General features: G+C 49.2%; 1 protein-coding gene across 1 annotated transcript in view; it reads right to left on the reverse strand.

Moving 5' to 3' along the window:
* The window catches only part of SKAP1 (src kinase associated phosphoprotein 1), a 69,626-nt gene that overhangs the window by 42,405 nt on the left and 10,298 nt on the right, over window positions 1–16,923 (reverse strand). Inside the window, exon 4 of the mRNA XM_054649431.2 lies at window positions 16,043–16,174. Within this exon, the coding sequence (XP_054505406.2) occupies window positions 16,043–16,174 (132 nt within the window). The remainder of the gene's footprint in view (window positions 1–16,042; window positions 16,175–16,923) is intronic.

Below are 16,923 nucleotides of genomic sequence, written 5' to 3' on the forward strand. Positions count from 1 at the left end.
TGATAAAATCCCAGGTTTAAAACCCCGGTTTAAGGGCGGCTCCTCAACCTCCCAGCTCCCACAGATTCCGGTTCCAAGCCTGATAAAATCCCAGGTTTAAAACCCAGGTTTAAGGGCGGCTCCTAAACCTCCCAGCTCCCACAGATTCCGGTTCCAACCTCCTGCTCCAGCCTGGAGCGACTGCACCGGGATGAAACCGGAGCCAAGGGTTCGGGATCGATTCCAGGCAGGGATCAAAGGCTCTGGATCCTCATTTTCCCCTGGATCCCTTTCCCGGTGTGAACACGACCACCCCGACCCCCTAAAACCCCACATTTAAACGGGGGCTTAAGGACGGCTCCATTTCCCAGCTCCGACCGATCCCAGTTCCAACCTGGGATGAAACTGGAACCGATCTGGGGAGGCACCAGAGGCTCTGGAGCTTCACCTTCCCCGGATCCCGGCCCCAGCGCGGGGGGAACAGGAGCACCCTGACCCCTGGAACACCCCACATTTAAAGGATGATTTAAGGACGGCTCCTCGATTTCCCAGCTTCCCAGCCCTCCTGGAAACCAAACCCAATTTCCCTGCTTTAATCACCGCGCCTCGCTTTGTCTCCCAGCCCTTTCTTTGCCTTTCTCTCCCTTTCTTCTCCATTTATTTCCTTTCTTTTTGTTGGTGGTGGTTTTTTTTTTTTTGGTTTTTTTTTTTTTTTTTTTTGGTTTTTTTTGTGCTAAACCTGTAAAAGGCGCCGGGCTCGGAGTTCATTTGGCCGCGGAGCTGATAAGCCATGAAAAACACGGAGCCGGCGATGGAAGCGCTGACAGCGCCGGCTCTGCCGCGGGCCCAGCTGCAATTTGCCTTCCAGGGCTGTCTCCGAAAACAAAAACGCTCCACACGCAGCATGCAAAGAAGTTCCGAGTGCGCTGGGGGGCTCGGGGAAACAGGAGAAGGGGGTGGAAAAAGCCACATGGAAGACGAGAAGGGCGGGCGGCGCTGGGAGCGGGGAGAGAGCTGCAGATCAATCATTTATAATTAACAAAAATCCGATTGGGGCTTTAAATAGAGATCAATGTGCGGCGGGGCTGAGTGGATTGCGAGGATGTATTCACCTTCTCGTAACTCTCCTCGCGAGCTGTCACACCTCCCGAACCCCCATTTGTTTTGTTAACAAAGCTTCAGGGGGCGCCGGGCTCTCATTGAAATTTCATTAATCTAATGGAGTAAAGTCCTGGAGAGGGGGGAAAAAAAAAAAAAAAGAAAAAAAAAAATCAAATTCTCGTTGGGCGAGATGGTACCTGGGAAAGATAACCTCTGGTTGAACTCCCCGCCTCGGCGGGCTCTGCCATCAGTCTGGGAGCAGACAGCAGCGGGATGATTGCAGCCACCGGCCGCAGATCCTTCTTCTGCTGCTGCTGCTGCCGCTGCTGTGTCCCCCCCGCGCCCCCGGCCCAGCGCCGGCGCCGCCGGCCACGCGCTGGAACCACGGCGGGGTCACGGCTGGGACAGGGCCAGGTGCGAAATCGCCAGGGCTGGTGTAAAACCACCATGGGCTGGTGTAAAACCACCATGGGCTGGTGTAAAACCACCATGGGTTGGTGTAAAACCACCATGGGTTGGTGTAAAACCACCATGGGCTGGTGTAAAACCACCATGGGCTGGGTCTGGAACTGCACCGGGGTCATGGCTGGGACAGGGCCAGGTGTGAAATCGCCAGGGCTGGTGTAAAACCACCATGGGCTGGTGTAAAACCACCATGGGCTGGTGTAAAACCACCATGGGCTGGGTCTGGAACCACGGCGGGGTCACGGCAGGGACAGGGCCAGGTGCAAAACCACCATAGGTTGGTGTAAAACCATCATGGGTTGGGTCTGGAACCACACTGGGGTCACGGCGGGGACAGGGACACAGGGCCAGGTCTCGAATGACCTTGAGCTTGGTTCTGGAACCACAGCGGGGTCACAGCTGGGACTGACAGGGGTTTGGTTCTGGAACCACCACGGGTTTGGTTCTGGACCCACCATGGGCTTGGTTCTGGACCCACCACGGGCTCAGCTCTGGAACTGGGCACGTTGTCCCCTCAGATGTCCCCTCATGGAACCCCAGAGCTGTTGAGGTTGGAAAAAACCCCCAAGGTCAAGTGCAGCCTCCAAGCCAGCGCTGCCGCGGAATCGTGGCAGGGTTTGGGTGGGAAGGGACCTCAAAGCCCACCCAGGGCCCCCTCCCACTGTCCCAGTGCCCCAGGCCCCAGGGTCCAGCCCGGCCAGGGACACCTGCAGGGACCCAGGGGCAGCCGCAGCCACCCCTGCCGTGTCCCCGAGTGCCAAATCCTCACAGCCCTTGAATCCCTGCGGGGGCAGGAAACGGGGGGCGCCTTTTTTGGGATGTCCCCACTCCTCCGTCCAGCCACGAATCCCAAACTTCACCCAAATCCCAGCCCCTCCAACCCTCGACTTCTCCTTGGAACCCTCAGGGATTCTGAGGAGGTTTCCAAGGGAAAACTGGGGGGTTTTCTCCCGAAAACCTCGGCGCTGTGGGATGCGTGACCTTCCCAGCAGCTCCCGCTCGCTTTTCGGGGATGTTGCATTCCGAATATCCCAGGAATCCCAACAACTGGAGCGACACAGCCACAGGAGACTCTCAACTTTCAGTTCACGCTCCTGGCAAATTCCTCGTCCTCCCGGCTGTGGGAAAGAGCAGGAAACCTGAATCCGAGCGAGGCGAGACCGTTAAAAAAAGCGGAAATCTCACGGGTTCCTCAATGCCTGGCACCGCGGGCAGGGGCAGGAATCTTTGGAAAACTCCGGGAATTCAAGGGGGCGGTCATAAAGCTGAGCACAGACATCTGCACGGCCCCATTCCGCCCCAGCAGCGGCAGTTATCCCACAACTCTCTGCAAATTTATTGGGAAAATGAAATCGCCCGTTTCCCCGCTCCGAGATCCAGGTGGAGGATAAAATCCAGCTGCAATTTTTAATTTGGGATAATCCCAGGCAGCGCCAGCTGTGGCGAGGCCTTGGCTGCCACCCCAAATCCTGCCTCGATTCCCAATTAAAGGAGCCCCCGATCCCGCAGAAATCCAGGAAATCGAACCTGGAAAACCCCGATCAAATCCCTTTGATGGCCCTGGTGGGGCCACGCTGGTCCCACAGAGGCGGCACCGGGGGCGCTCAGGAGATCCAGATCCCCCTCAGGACGCCCTCGTGTCGTTTTTTGGCTTTTTCCCTCCCCTCCTTCCTGTTCTCCAAGGTCTTTCCTCCCCCAGCCCTGAGTTTTCCAAGCTTTTCTGTGGTGGGTGGAGCGGGACGGATGCTCCCTGTCCCGGGAAAAGTGGGATCGGGGATTCCATGGAAAACCCCGGCTCCTTCCCCCGCTCCACGGGTTCGTGTCCTTGGACGAGCTGCTCCTCGTGACGGGGCTGGAATCCCCAGGAGATCTGGGGCTGTCCCATCCCTGGAATTGTCCCATCCCTGGGATAACGGGAATTGTCCCCCGATGGGACTGGGGGGGCTCCAATGTCCTTTCCACCCCAAAGCATCCCAGGGTTCTGGAATGTTCCCCTGACCCACCCCAAGCCCCCCCTTCCATCTCCAGGGTTTCCCGGGCCGTGATCCTGCCTGACTTCAGGACAGCAGAGGGGAAAAAAAGCAGGAAAAACACGGAAGTGAGGGAAGGACAGAGTGACCAGGAGAGAGCAGCCCGGCCAGGACAGACGGACACAGCCGGGCTGGGGAGGGGCTGAGCCAGCAGATCCCAGCCTGGAACTCCCCCAGCAGCGAAACCAGGGAATTTTGGCACTTCAACACTGATTTCTCCATGGCCACAGCCCAAAATCCTCCCGTTTGTTTTGGGCAGAGGCAGCAGAATTCCAAGAGCACCCAGGGAGGAGGGAGTGAGCCGGGGATTCAAGGAGAGGGCAACGTTGAGCCAGGAAAAGTCCCGGAGGGAATTCTGGAGCTGATATCCCACAGATATCCCACATTCCCAGCCCTCTGCTTTCCCCAGAAATCCTCTCTCGGCCCCACCCTGGCCAGGGGTACCCCAAATTCCCACCCTGGCCATGGGGTACCCCAAATTCCCACCCTGGCCATGGGTATCCCAAATTCCCACCCTGACCAGGGGTACCCCAAATTCCCACCCTGGCCATGGGGTATCCCAAATTCCCACCCTGGCCATGGGGTATCCCAAATTCCCACCCTGACCAGGGGTACCCCAAATTCCCACATTCCCCACGGGTATCCCAAATTCCCACCCTGACCAGGGGTATCCCAAATTCCCACCCTGGCCAGGGGTATCCCAAATTCCCACCCTGACCAGGGGTATCCCAAATTCCCACATTCCCCATGGGTATCCCAAATTCCCACCCTGGCCATGGGATACCCCAAATTCCCACATTCCCCACGGGTGTCCCACATTCCCACGTTCCCCACGGGTGTCCCACATTCCCAGCCCCTCTGTGGTTGGTGCCTCCTGCCCGGACCCACCTGTGGAATCCGCCCCCATCCCCTCCCGTTTATCCCATTCCAGCCCCGCTCCAGAATCGCCTTTCCCTTCCCCATCCAACCGGGATAAAGGACGAGCAAGGGGAGAGAAAGAAGGAAAAATCTCTCCCCCCCCCCCCGCCACGGAACATTCCAGACGGGAATAAAACAACCCCAAAATTAATTTTAATTTTTTTTTTTTTTTTTTTTTTAAAGCGTGGCACCTTTTTTGGGAACGCGTGCGGGAGCAGGGAGGCGAGGAAATCTGGGGATGAGGGAGAGGCGCACGCACGGCCCCGATTCCAAACACACACACACGGACGAGCCTTGGGGGAATTGGGTGAACTTTTGAACCAGAGCTGCGCAGAGACAGAGCCGAGAGCCTGTTCCCACTTTAATAAACAATTCCCTCTTCTTCTTCTTTTTTTTTTTCTCCTCTCTCTCTCTCTTTTTTTTTTTTTTTTTTCCCCTCAATTAATTAAGGTTTGGGAAGGGAAAAAAAAAAAAAAAAATGGCAGGAGAGGAGTAATGGAGCAGGCGGCGCGTTCCTTACAGATGGATCCTACCTTTGGCTGCTTATTAAATCTCTGCATGATTGCGCTGCAGAAAATTAATCGCATTGTTTTCCCTTTTTCCGAGGGCTCTGCAAACAGCCCCGGAGCGCGGCTGGGCTCCCGCTCCTCTCCCCCTTCCCGCCCGGGATGGAGCGGCCGCGCTGGTTCCACCCGCGGGCTCCGGGGGCTGCCGGGGCAGCTGGGAGGGGTGCGGGGGAAATTTGGGGTTCTCGGGTTTGGGTGAGGCAGGAGCTGGCGGGAAATAGGGAAAGGGTTGGGAGAAATGTTGGGAGAAATGTGCGGGGAGAGGGGAGGGGTCCGGATCCCTGCGGGGTCCCTGGAAGGGTCGGGGATGGTGGAGATGGAGCCCGGCTCTGGCTCCTCCTCATCCTCATCCTCATCTTCATCTTCATCTTCATCCTCATCCTCATCCTCATCCTCATCTTCATCCTCATCCTCATCCTCATCCTCATCCTCATCCTCATCCTCATCCTCATCCTCCTCATCCTCCTCATCCTCACCCTGGTCTTCTCCCCGATCCTGACCCTCAGCTGCCTCCTCTTCCTCCCCCTCCTTCTCCACATCCTGACCTTCATCCTCACCCTGATCCTCATCCTGACCCTGATCCTCAACCTCCTCCTTGTCATCCTCATCCTCATCCTGATCTTCATCCTCACCTTGATCCTTGACCTCATCCTGATCCCCACCCTGATCCTGATCCTCAGCTGCCTCCTCTTCCTCCTCCTCCTCCTCCTCCTCATTCTCACCCTGGTCCTGATCCTCAGCCTCCTCCTCCTCCTCTTCCTCCCATCCCCAAAGGCCCCAGCACTGACCCAGCGGTCCCAGTTTGAGCCCCGCACTGGGATGGGGTGGGGGGCCCACCCCGAGGCCTTTGGCCGGATTTGCATTCCCATTGTTTGGAGCGGGCTGAGCACTTCCACAGCTGCTCCCGGGGCCGCTGGAATTTCCCTCCAGGCCCTTTGGACACCAAAACCCGGGAAAACAATGGAGCAGGTGTGGGAGCGAGGGAAATCCCTTTGTGCTCCCATGGACAGGGACAGGGCACGGCCCCGGTCCCAAAATAACCCAAAATAACCCCAAAATAACCCCAAAATAACCCCAAAATAACCCCAGCAACTCCCAAGGGAATTCCCCAAGTTCAAAAACGGGGAATGGGGCCAGCGCTGGGATATGGGGGGAGCTCTTTCCCCTCCCCACCCTTACCACCACCACCCCAGCACCCCAAAAGCCCTTCCCAGGTGGAGGAACCCCAACTCCTCCTGCCCAGGCCCCGCTCCGAGTGTGGCCCGGCCCATCCTTGGTGCATCCATGGCTGATCCAAGCATGATCCAAGCATGATCCAAGGATGATCCAAGGATGATCCATGGCCGATCCATGGCTGATCCAAGGATGATCCAAGGATGATCCATGGCTGATCCAAGCATGATCCAAGGATGATCCAAGGATGATCCATGGCTGATCCATGGCTGATCCAAGGATGATCCATGGCCAATCCATGGCTGATCCAAGGACGATCCAAGGATGATCCAAGGATGATCCAAGCATGATCCATGGCCGATCCATGGGTGATCCTTGGCCCATCCTTAGCACATCCAAGGATGATCCATGGCTGTTCCATGATCGATCCAAGGATGATCCATGGCCGGTCCATGGCTGTTCCATGGCTGCTCCATGGCTGTTCCATGGCCAATCCATGGCTGTTCCATGGCTGCTCCATGGCTGTTCCATGGCCAATCCATGCCTGCTCCATGGCTCATCCATGCCTGTTCCATGGCTGATCCATGCCTGTTCCATGCCTGTTCCATGCCTGTTCCATGGCCGATCCATCCCGATCCATGCCTGTTCCATGGCCGATCCATGGCCATTCCATGCCTGTTCCATGGCCGATCCATGGCCGATCCATGGCCATTCCATGCCTGTTCCATGCCTGTTCCATGCCCGTTCCATGACTGCTCCATTGCCATTCCATGGCTGCTCCACGGCCGCCGTTGCCATGGCTGCAAGGTGACCCCTCGGAGCCGCGGCCGCACCAGCCGGGGGCAGCGGGGTCAGCGCGCGACCGCTCCGACCCCCGGGGTGAAAAGTTCAGGCATCCCAGGAAAAACCAATACGGCCCCGGCGCGGCCGCTTCCCGATTTATTTCCATTCCCAGCAAGCCATGCATAGAAAATCCAGATAAATCCCATTGAGCCCCGCCGGGAGCCGCCGCCCAATGGATGCAAACAGATGTCCGCAGGGAGCGGGGGGCGGGGGCTCAATTAATATTTATTAATAATTTGATTAATCCCGCCCGAAAACCCCTTCTGGTGTTTTCTGCCCAGCTTTAAAATCCTCGCTTTTAATTCCTCGCCCTCCCCGCGGAATTTTTTTTTTTTTGGTGTTTTTCCCTGGGTGTTTTTTCCCGACCGGGTGGGAATTAAGGGGGGGGATAATGAGAATTTCCAGCGCTGGTGTCCCCGAGGTTCTCCCGGGATTCTGCAGAGGGACGGGGCCCAGCTCCCAGCCCGGGGCTGGAATTTCCGCCCTCCCCGAGCTCTCCTGGAGCTCCCACCTCGGCAGAAGCTGCCACGAGGTGGCCACGAGGTGGCTCCTGGAGCCCTTGAAGAAAGTCCGGAATATTCCGAAGGGAAAACGGGAATTGCGGCGCGGGGGGGGCTGGGATGAGGCAAACCGGCAAATCCGGGGTTTATGGCCAAAAAATTCCTCTTTTTTTTTTTTTTTTTTTTTTTGTGAGGTGGCGGAAGGGAAAAACAGGAAATTTGGGATATTATATATGATTTTTTGGGGTTTTTAAAATGCCTAAAATTCCCTGGAAAAGGGGATTTTTGTGGCTGTTTTTAAGGGAAAGGTGGAAGGGAAAAGCAAGAAATTTGGGGTATTACATATAAAAAATATATATTAAAAAAAGATGCCCAAAACTCCCTGGAAAAGGGGATTTTTGTGACTGTTTTTTTAAAGGATAGTGGAGGGGAAAAGCAGAAAATCTGGGATATTATTTAGAGGATATTTTTTAAAAAAGGGGATTCAAATCTCCCTGGAAGAAGGCAAGATGGAAAGGAAAAGCAGAAAATCAGGGATAATATTTTAAAATATTAAAAAACTAGCAGTGCCCAAAGTTCCCTGGAAAAGGGGATTTTTGTGGCTGCTTTTTAAGGGAATGGTGAAGGGGAAAAGCAGAAAATCTGGGATATTATATAAAATATATTTTTTAAAAAGAGGATCCAAAATTCCTTAGAAGAAGGGGTAATTAAAAGGAAAAGCAGAAAATCTGGGATATTATATAAAATATATATTTTTAAAAAAGACGCCCAAAATTCCCTGGAAAAAGGGATTTTTGTGGTTGTTTTCAAGGGATGATGGAAGGAAAAAGCAGAAAACCCAGGGATATTATTTAATAAACATTAAAGAAAAAAACGGGAGCCAAAATTCCTTGGAAGAAGGGATCGTGGAAGGGAAAAGCAGGAAAACCGGGATATTATTTCAAAAATGCTTTTTTTGACAACGGTGCCCAAAATTCCCTGGAAAAATGGGATTTTCGTGGCTGCTTTTTAGGGGATGAGGGAGGGGAAAAGCAGGAAAAGGGGGATGGGGAAGGAAAAGCCGGATCCTAAACTTGACCCAGCCCTGATCCCATCCCAGGGAATTTTTCCCTGGCCTTGGCTGCTGTTCCCAGGGTCGGGGTCAGGGATTGGGATCGGGGCTGGGATCGGGGTTTTGGTCCATTTATCTCAACTCCCATCCAAAAACCAAATAAAAATCTTCCCTTTGCTGTGGGGTTTTGTGTTTTTTCCCCAAGATTTTCCCAGGTTTGGGTGGGACCGAGGAATTTTTCCCCTCAAAACAAACGGAATTTTTCAGGAATTGCCGTCAAGAAATTCCCAAATTTGACCGAACCCTCAGTTTCAGAAAAAACTCAGGGAGGGGTGAAACCTTGAGGCAAAAAAAAAAAAACCTCAAAAAAAAGAACAAAACCGAGCTTTAAAAAAATAATAATAAAAAAAAACAGAATTAAAAATGAACAAATCCACCCCGGGCTGGGGAAAATCCTGGGATTTCCTGGGGAGGGACAAAAATTCCCGAGGAATTCCCCCAGAGCGGCCCCAGACAAAGGCCGGGGTGATAAATGGGGCTTTGGGGTTAGGCCGGGGTTTAGGCCCGGTTTTATCTGAGCCGGGTAAACAGCTCATTAATCCCGAGACTAAATGAGGTGGGAATGCAAATATCGGGGGGAGAAGGGCAGGGGACAGAGGAGGGGAAGGGAAAAAGGGGAAAAATAATGGGAAAAATGGGATTTGGTTTTATAGGGGACGGAAAATAAAAATGGGATTTATTTATACGGGACGGAGGAAAAAAAAAAGGGATTTGTTTTATTGGGGATGGGGGGGAAATGGGATTTGTTTTCAAATATTTTAAAGGGTTTGGAAGGATTTTAAAAAGATTTTAAAGGGTTTGGAAGGATTTTAAAGGGTTTTGAGGGATTTTAAAAGATTGTAAAGGGCTTTGAAGGATTTTAAAGGGTTTTGAAGGTTTCTGAAGGATTTTAGAGAGTTTTGAACTATTTTAAAGGGTTTTGAAGGATTTTAAAAAGATTTTAAAGGGTTTTGAAGACTTTAAAGGGTTTTAGCAGGATTTGAAGGGTTTTAGAGAGTTTTGAACTATTTTAAAGGGTTTTGAAGGATTTTAAAGGGTTTTAGAAGGTTTTGAAGGATTTTAGAGAGTTTTGAACCATTTGCAGGAATATTTTTGAGGGTTTGGAAGGGTTTAAAGGGGTTTAGAGAGTTTTGAACAATTTTAAAGTATTTTAAAGGGGTTTAGAGAGTTTTGAACTATTTTGAAGGATTTTTAAGAGGTTTAGAGCGTTTTGAACTATTTTAAAGTATTTTAAAGGGGTTTTAGAGAGTTTTGAACTATTTTAAAGAATTTTTAAGGGGTTTTAGAGGGTTTTGAAGGATTTTAGAGAGTTTTGAGCTGCTTTAAAAGGTTTTAGAGAGCTCTGAACAATTTCCAAGGATATTTTGTGGGGTTTGGAAGGGTTTAAAGGGTTTTAGAGAGTTTTGAACTATTTTAAATTATTTTAAAGGGGTTTTAGAGAGTTTTGAACTATTTTAAATTATTTTAAAGCATTTTGAAGGTTTTTTAAGGGTTTTAGAGAGTTCTGAACCATTTCCAAGGATATTTTGTGGGGTTTGGAAGGGTTTAAACGGTTTTAGAGAGTTTTGAACTATTTTGAAGGTTTTAAAAGGGTTTTGAAGGTTTTTTTAGGGTTTTAGAGAGCTCTGAACCATTTCCAAGGATATTTTGTGGGGTTTGGAAGGGTTTAAATGGTTTTAGAGAGTTTTGAACTATTTTAAATTATTTTAAAAGGGTTTTGGAAGGTTTTGAAGGGTTTTAGAGAGCTCTGAACCATTTCCAAGGATATTTTGGGGGGTTTGGAAGGGTTTAAAGGGTTTTAGAGAGTTTAGAACTATTTTAAATTATTTTAAAACAGTTTTGAAGGTTTCTGAAGGGTTTTGGAGAGTTCTGAACCATTTCCAAGGGTATTTTGGGGGGTTTGGAAGGGTTTGGAGGGTTTTTGGGAGTTTAGAACTATTTTAAGTTATTTTAAAGGGTTTTGAAGGTTTTTAAAGGGTTTTGAAGGTTTCTAAAGAGTTTTAGACAGTTCTGAACCATTTCCAAGGGTATTTTTGTGGGGTTTGGAAGGGTTTAAAGGGTTTTAGAGAGTTTAGAACTATTCTGAAGGTTTTAAAGGGGTTTTGAAGGTTTCTGAAGGGTTTTGGAGAGTTCTGAACCGTTTCCAGGGGTATTTTTGTGGGGTTTGGAAGGGTTTAGAGTGTTTTGAACTATTTTAAATAATTTTAAAGGGTTTTGAAGGTTTTTTAAGGGTTTTGAAGGTTTCTAAAGGGTTTTGGAGAGTTCTGAACTATTTCCAAGGATATTTTTGGGGGGTTTGGAAGGTTTTAGAGTGTTTTGAACTATTTTAAATCATTTTAAAGGGTTTTGAAGGTTTCTAAAGGGTTTTAGAGAGTTCTGAACCATTTCCAGGGGTATTTTTGTGGGTTTGGAAGGCTTTGGAGGGTTTTAGGGAGTTTTGAACTATTTTAAGTTATTTTAAAGGGTTTTGAAGGTTTCTAAAGGGTTTTAGACAGTTCTGAACCGTTTCCAAGGCTATTTTTGTGGGGTTTGGAAGGGTTTGGAGGGTTTTAGGGAGTTTAGAACTATTCCGAAGGTTTTAAAAGGGTTTTGAAGGTTTTTAAAGGGTTTTGGAGAGTTCTGAACCATTTCCAGGGGTATTTTTGTGGGGTTTGGAAGGGTTTAAAGGGTTTTAGAGAGTTTAGAACTGTTTTGAAGGTTTTAAAAGGGTTTTGAAGGTTTTAAAGGGGTTTTGAAGGTTTCTGAAGGGTTTTGGAGAGTTCTGAACCGTTTCCAGGGGTATTTTTGTGGGGTTTGGAAGGGTTTGGAGGGTTTTAGGGAGTTTTGAACTATTTTAAGTTATTTTAAAGGGTTTTGAAGGTTTCTGAAGGGTTTTGGAGAGTTCTGAACCGTTTCCAGGGCTGTTTTTGTGGGGTTTGGAAGGCTTTGGAGGGTTTTAGGGAGTTTAGAACTATTCTGAAGGTTTTAAAAGGGTTTTGAAGGTTTCTGAAGGGTTTTGAAGGTTTCTGAAGGGTTTTGGAGAGTTCTGAACCGTTTCCAGGGGTGTTTTTGTGGGGTTTGGACGGCTTTGGAGGGTTTTCAGGGCACCCCATGCATCAGGTGTTTATCAGGGGGCTCCGCAGCCCTTCCCCGCTCTTGGAGGGAGTTCAGAGAGCGCCGGGACCTCCCCTGCCCTAAATCCGCTCCCCCCTGGCTTCCGGTGCCTTCCCGGCCCTAAAACCGGCGCTGGAAAAGTCCCAAAATCCATCAGTTCATGATGAAATAAACTTCCCCTTTCTCCCCCAAATTCCAGGGGTTTTTTTGGGTTTTTTGGGTTTTTTTTTGTGGCTTTGATCCTCCGCGGAGCAGCTCGCTTCAAGTGATGAATGAATGGATTAATTAGTGATGAATTAATTAGTCAGGAGGGGTTTGGGGGATTTGGGATATCCCTGTCCGTGGCACGGGGTTGGGTTTGGGGCATTTTTAGGGTTTTTTTTTCCATCCCAAACCGTTCTGGGGTTTCTGAGTGAAACCACCTGGGCTCCTCAGCAGCACCCAAGGGACAAACGGGATCCTAAAGGATAAAATTCCCTAAATCCTGCCCAGCCCTTCCCTCCTGCACCTCCTGGGGCTGCCAAAGGTTCTTTGGGATTATCCAGGCCAGGAAAAGGAGGGAAAACCCAAAAAAAATCTGCCCAAACCCAGGGGGCTCCTGGCTGGGAAGGTGCCACAGTGAGGGGAAAAACCTGAGCCCAAATCAATCCCGACATCAATCCTGGCCCCAAATCACCAATCCTGAGCCCAAATCACCAATCCCGGCCCCAAATCATCAATCCCGGCCCCAAATCACCAATCCTGGCCCCAAATCACCAATCCCGGCCCCAAATCACCAATCCCAGCCCCAAATCACCAATCCTGAGCCCAAACCATCAATCCTGACCCCAAATCACCAATCCTGAACCCAAATCATCAATCCCGGCCCCAAATCATCAATCCTGACCCCAAATCACCAATCCCAGCCCCAAATCACCAATCCTGACCCCAAATCACCAATCCTGACCCCAAATCACCAATCCTGAACCCAAATCACCAATCCCGGCCCCAAATCACCAATTCTGACCCCAAATCATCAATCCTGAGCCCAAATCATCAATCCCGGCCCCAAATCATCAATCCCGGCCCCAAATCATCAATCCCGGCCCCAAATCATCAATTCTGACCCCAAATCATCAATCCCAGCCCCAAATCACCAATCCCAGCATCAAAAAAACCTATCCTGAGCCCAAATCACCAATCCTGGCCCCAAATCACCAATCCCGGCCCCAAATCAGTCCCGACGGACGGGACGGGTCTGTGGGGTGGGATTGGTTTGTCTGGGATGCGTTTGTGGGGTGGGGTTTGTTTGGGATGGGTTTGGGGGAGGATTTTGGGGTTTGGGGGAGGATTTGGGGGCCGGGTTTGGGTTCTTTGGTGGGGTTTGGGGATAAAATGAGGGGACGAAGCGGCGCCTGTGCATGGTCCTGGCCGGGCGCGTCCCCGAACCCCGTTCCCAATGCGCGTTCCCGATCCCAAGGCCCGATCCCAACGCGCGTTCCCGTCCCGGGCGCGCTCCCGACCCCGCGCGTTCCCGGCCGGCCCCACACGGGGGCGCTGCAGAATTCCGGAGCCGCCGCCGCGCCCGGAGGGACCGCGGGACCCCCAAATAAACCCGAATACACCAAAAAACCTAAAATAAACCCTAAATGCATCAAATAGCCCCAAATAAACCCTAAATACACCGAATAACCCCAAATAAACCCGAATACACCAAAAAACCCCAAATAAACCCCAAATACACCAAATAACCCCGAATAAACCACAAATACACCGAATAATCCCGAATAAACCCCGAATACACCAAATAACCCCAAATAAACCCCGAATACACCAAAAAACCTAAAATAAACCCTAAATGCATCAAATAGCCCCAAATAAACCCCAAATACACAAAAAAAACCCCAAATAAACCCGAATACACCAAAAAACCCCAAATAAACCCCAAATACACCAAATAACCCCGAATAAACCACAAATACACCGAATAATCCCGAATAAACCCCGAATACACCAAATAACCCCAAATAAACCCCGAATACACCAAAAAACCTAAAATAAACCCTAAATGCATCAAATAGCCCCAAATAAACCCTAAATACACCGAATAACCCCAAATAAACCCCAAATACACCAAAAAAACCCCGAATAAACCCCGAATACACAAAATAACCCTGAATAAACCCCAAATAAACCCCAAATACACCAAAAAAACCCCAAATAAACCCCGAATACACCAAAAAACCCCGAATAAACCCTAAATACACCGAATAGTCCCGAAGAAACCCCAAATACACCAGATAACCCCAAATAAACCCCAAATAAACCCCAAATAAACCCCGAATACACCAAATAACCCCGAATAAACACTAAATACACCGAATAAACCCCAAATACACCAAATAACCCCAAACAATCCACAAAAACACAAGCAGACCCTAAAAACACCAAATAACCCCAAAAAGACCCTAAATACACCAAATAACCCCAAACAGACCCTAAATACATCATAATAACCCGAAATAGACCCCAAATGCACTAAATAGACCCCAACGGATCCCAAAAACCCCAAATCCACCTGAACAGACCCCTACAGCCACGGGCAGATATCGCTGAGTCACCCCAAATCGTGCAAATCACCCCAAATCGTGCAAATCACCCCAAATCGTGCAAATAACCCCAAATCGTGCAAATAACCCCAAAGAGCCCCTGACAGACACAGGGACACCCCAAATATTCCCTGACAGCCCCAAAAATCCATTGGCACCCCCAAATATCCATGGACGGCCCCGAAAACCCCCCGGGACGCCCCCAATATTTGCTGACAATCCCAAAAGTCTCCCAGGAAAGATGGACACGGCCAAATATTCACTGAGCAACGGGAATAAGGGAATATCCCAAGGGATAAATCAATATCCAATGGGATAAATCAATATCCAATGGGATAAATCAATATACAATGGGATAAATCAATATCCAATGGGATAAATCAATGTCCGAAGCAATCAATCGGTACCCAAAGGGATTGATCAATACCCAAAGGGATCAATCAGTATCCCAAGGGAAAAATCGATACCCAAAGGGACTGATCAATACCCAAAGGGATAAAACCGTACCCAACAGGATAAATCAATGTCCAAAGGAAACAGGAATATCCAAATAGATCAATCAATAACCAATAGGATCGATCAACATCCCAAGGGATCAATCAATAACTCAAGGGACTGATCAATATCCCAAGGGATCAATCAATATCCCAATGGATTGATCAATATCCCAAGGGATCGATTCCCAGGAGGAATCCAAGCCAGGACAATCCTGTCCCAGGGGATTTTCCCCAATCCAAATTCCTCCTCCTCCAAAATTCCCAGGGGTTTTTTTTGGGAGACTCCATCCCAAATCCAACCTGTTCCTGTGAAATTCCGGGGGCTTTTTTTTGGGGAGGCCATCCCAAATCCAACCTGTTCCCATGAAATTCCCAGGGGGTTTTTTTGGGAGACACCATCCCGAATCCAACCTGTTCCCGTGAAATTCCGGGGGCTTTTTTTTGGGAGACACCATCCCAAATCCAACCTGTTCCCATGAAATTCCAGGGGTTTTTTTGGGAGACTCCATCCCAAATCCAACCTGTTCCCATGAAATTCCAGGGGTTTTTTTGGGAGACGCCATCCCAAATCCAACCTGTTCCCATGAAATTCCCAGAGGATTTTTTGGGAGACGTCATCCCAAATCCAACCTGTTCCCATGAAATTCCGGGGGTTTTTTCGGGAGACACCATCCCAAATCCAACCTGTTCCTGTGAAATTCCAGGGGTTTTTTTGGGAGGCGCCATCCCAAATCCAACCTGTTCCCATGAAATTCCCAGAGGATTTTCTGGGAGACGTCATCCCGAATCCAACCTGTTCCCATGAAATTCCGGGGGCTTTTTTTTGGGGAGACGCCATCCCAAATCCAATTTGCTCCAGTGAAAAGCAGGATTTAAGAAAGTTGGGAATTCGGGAAGGTGGGAAAGGCCGCACAATGAATCCCAAAGGAACCGGCATCCAGGTGAGCAAGGGATACCTGGAATTCCAGGAATATTATCCGGGATTTTCACGTTTAGTGGGAATGGACGAAGCACTAAAAAAACCCCAAAATCCCCTCCGGAATCGTGGGATGGACGGATGGAAAACCCAAAGGATTCCGGAGGATAAAATCCCAAGAACTCCAAGAAGCTTCGGCGGCATTCCGGCATTCCAAGAAATCTTCCGGAACGGAATTCCCCCAAAAAAATCAGCGACTCACCCTCATCCGGGAATTCTGCCGGGAACGGGGCCGGAGGAAGGCGGGAAGGGCCGAAATTCCAGCCGGGATTTTCCTGGGAGCCGCCGTGTCCGTCGTGCTCGTCCCCTCCCGGATGGGAGCGACCAGGAGAGGCTGAATTTTGGGGAAAATTTGGAGGAATTTAGGAATTCCTAACCCCAAATGTCCCCTCTGCTTCCCGTTCCCTCCGAAATCCAAACTGAATTTTTGTGGGATTTCTGGGGTTTTAGGGAATTCCCGCTGGAAAAACCCGGGAATTGCCAAAATTCCAGAGGGAAATCCAAATCCTTGTCCCCGTCCTCAGGCCGTGACCACCTTGCCATAAATCCAGGTGAAAAAACAAAAGATTTACACTAAAATGGGCAAATTCCTGGGATTTTAGGGAAGAAGAGCTTGGAAATCCTTCAGGAGAGAGGGGAAAAGGATTAAAACAAGGATTTCCTATATAAATTTACAGGAAAATGGATAAAACCATGGATTTTCTATATAAATATACAGAAAAATGGATAAAACCATGGATTTTCTATATAAATTTGCAGAAAAATGGATAAAACCACGGATTTTCTATATAAATTTACAGGAAAATGGATAAAACCACGGATTTCCTATATAAATTTACAGGAAAATGGATAAAACCATGGATTTTCTAGATAAATTTACAGGGAAAAGGATTAAAACATGGATTTTCTATATAAATTTACAGGAAAATGGATAAAACCATGGATTTTCTATATAAATTTACAGAAAAATGGTTAAAACTGTGGATTTTCTATATAAATTCACAGGGAAAATGGATAAAACCACGGATTTTCTATATAAATTCACAGGGAAAATGATAAAACCGTGGATTTCCTATATAAATT

This window comes from Agelaius phoeniceus, chromosome 26 (assembly GCF_051311805.1).
Source record: "Agelaius phoeniceus isolate bAgePho1 chromosome 26, bAgePho1.hap1, whole genome shotgun sequence".
Taxonomy (NCBI): Eukaryota; Metazoa; Chordata; class Aves; order Passeriformes; family Icteridae; genus Agelaius; species Agelaius phoeniceus.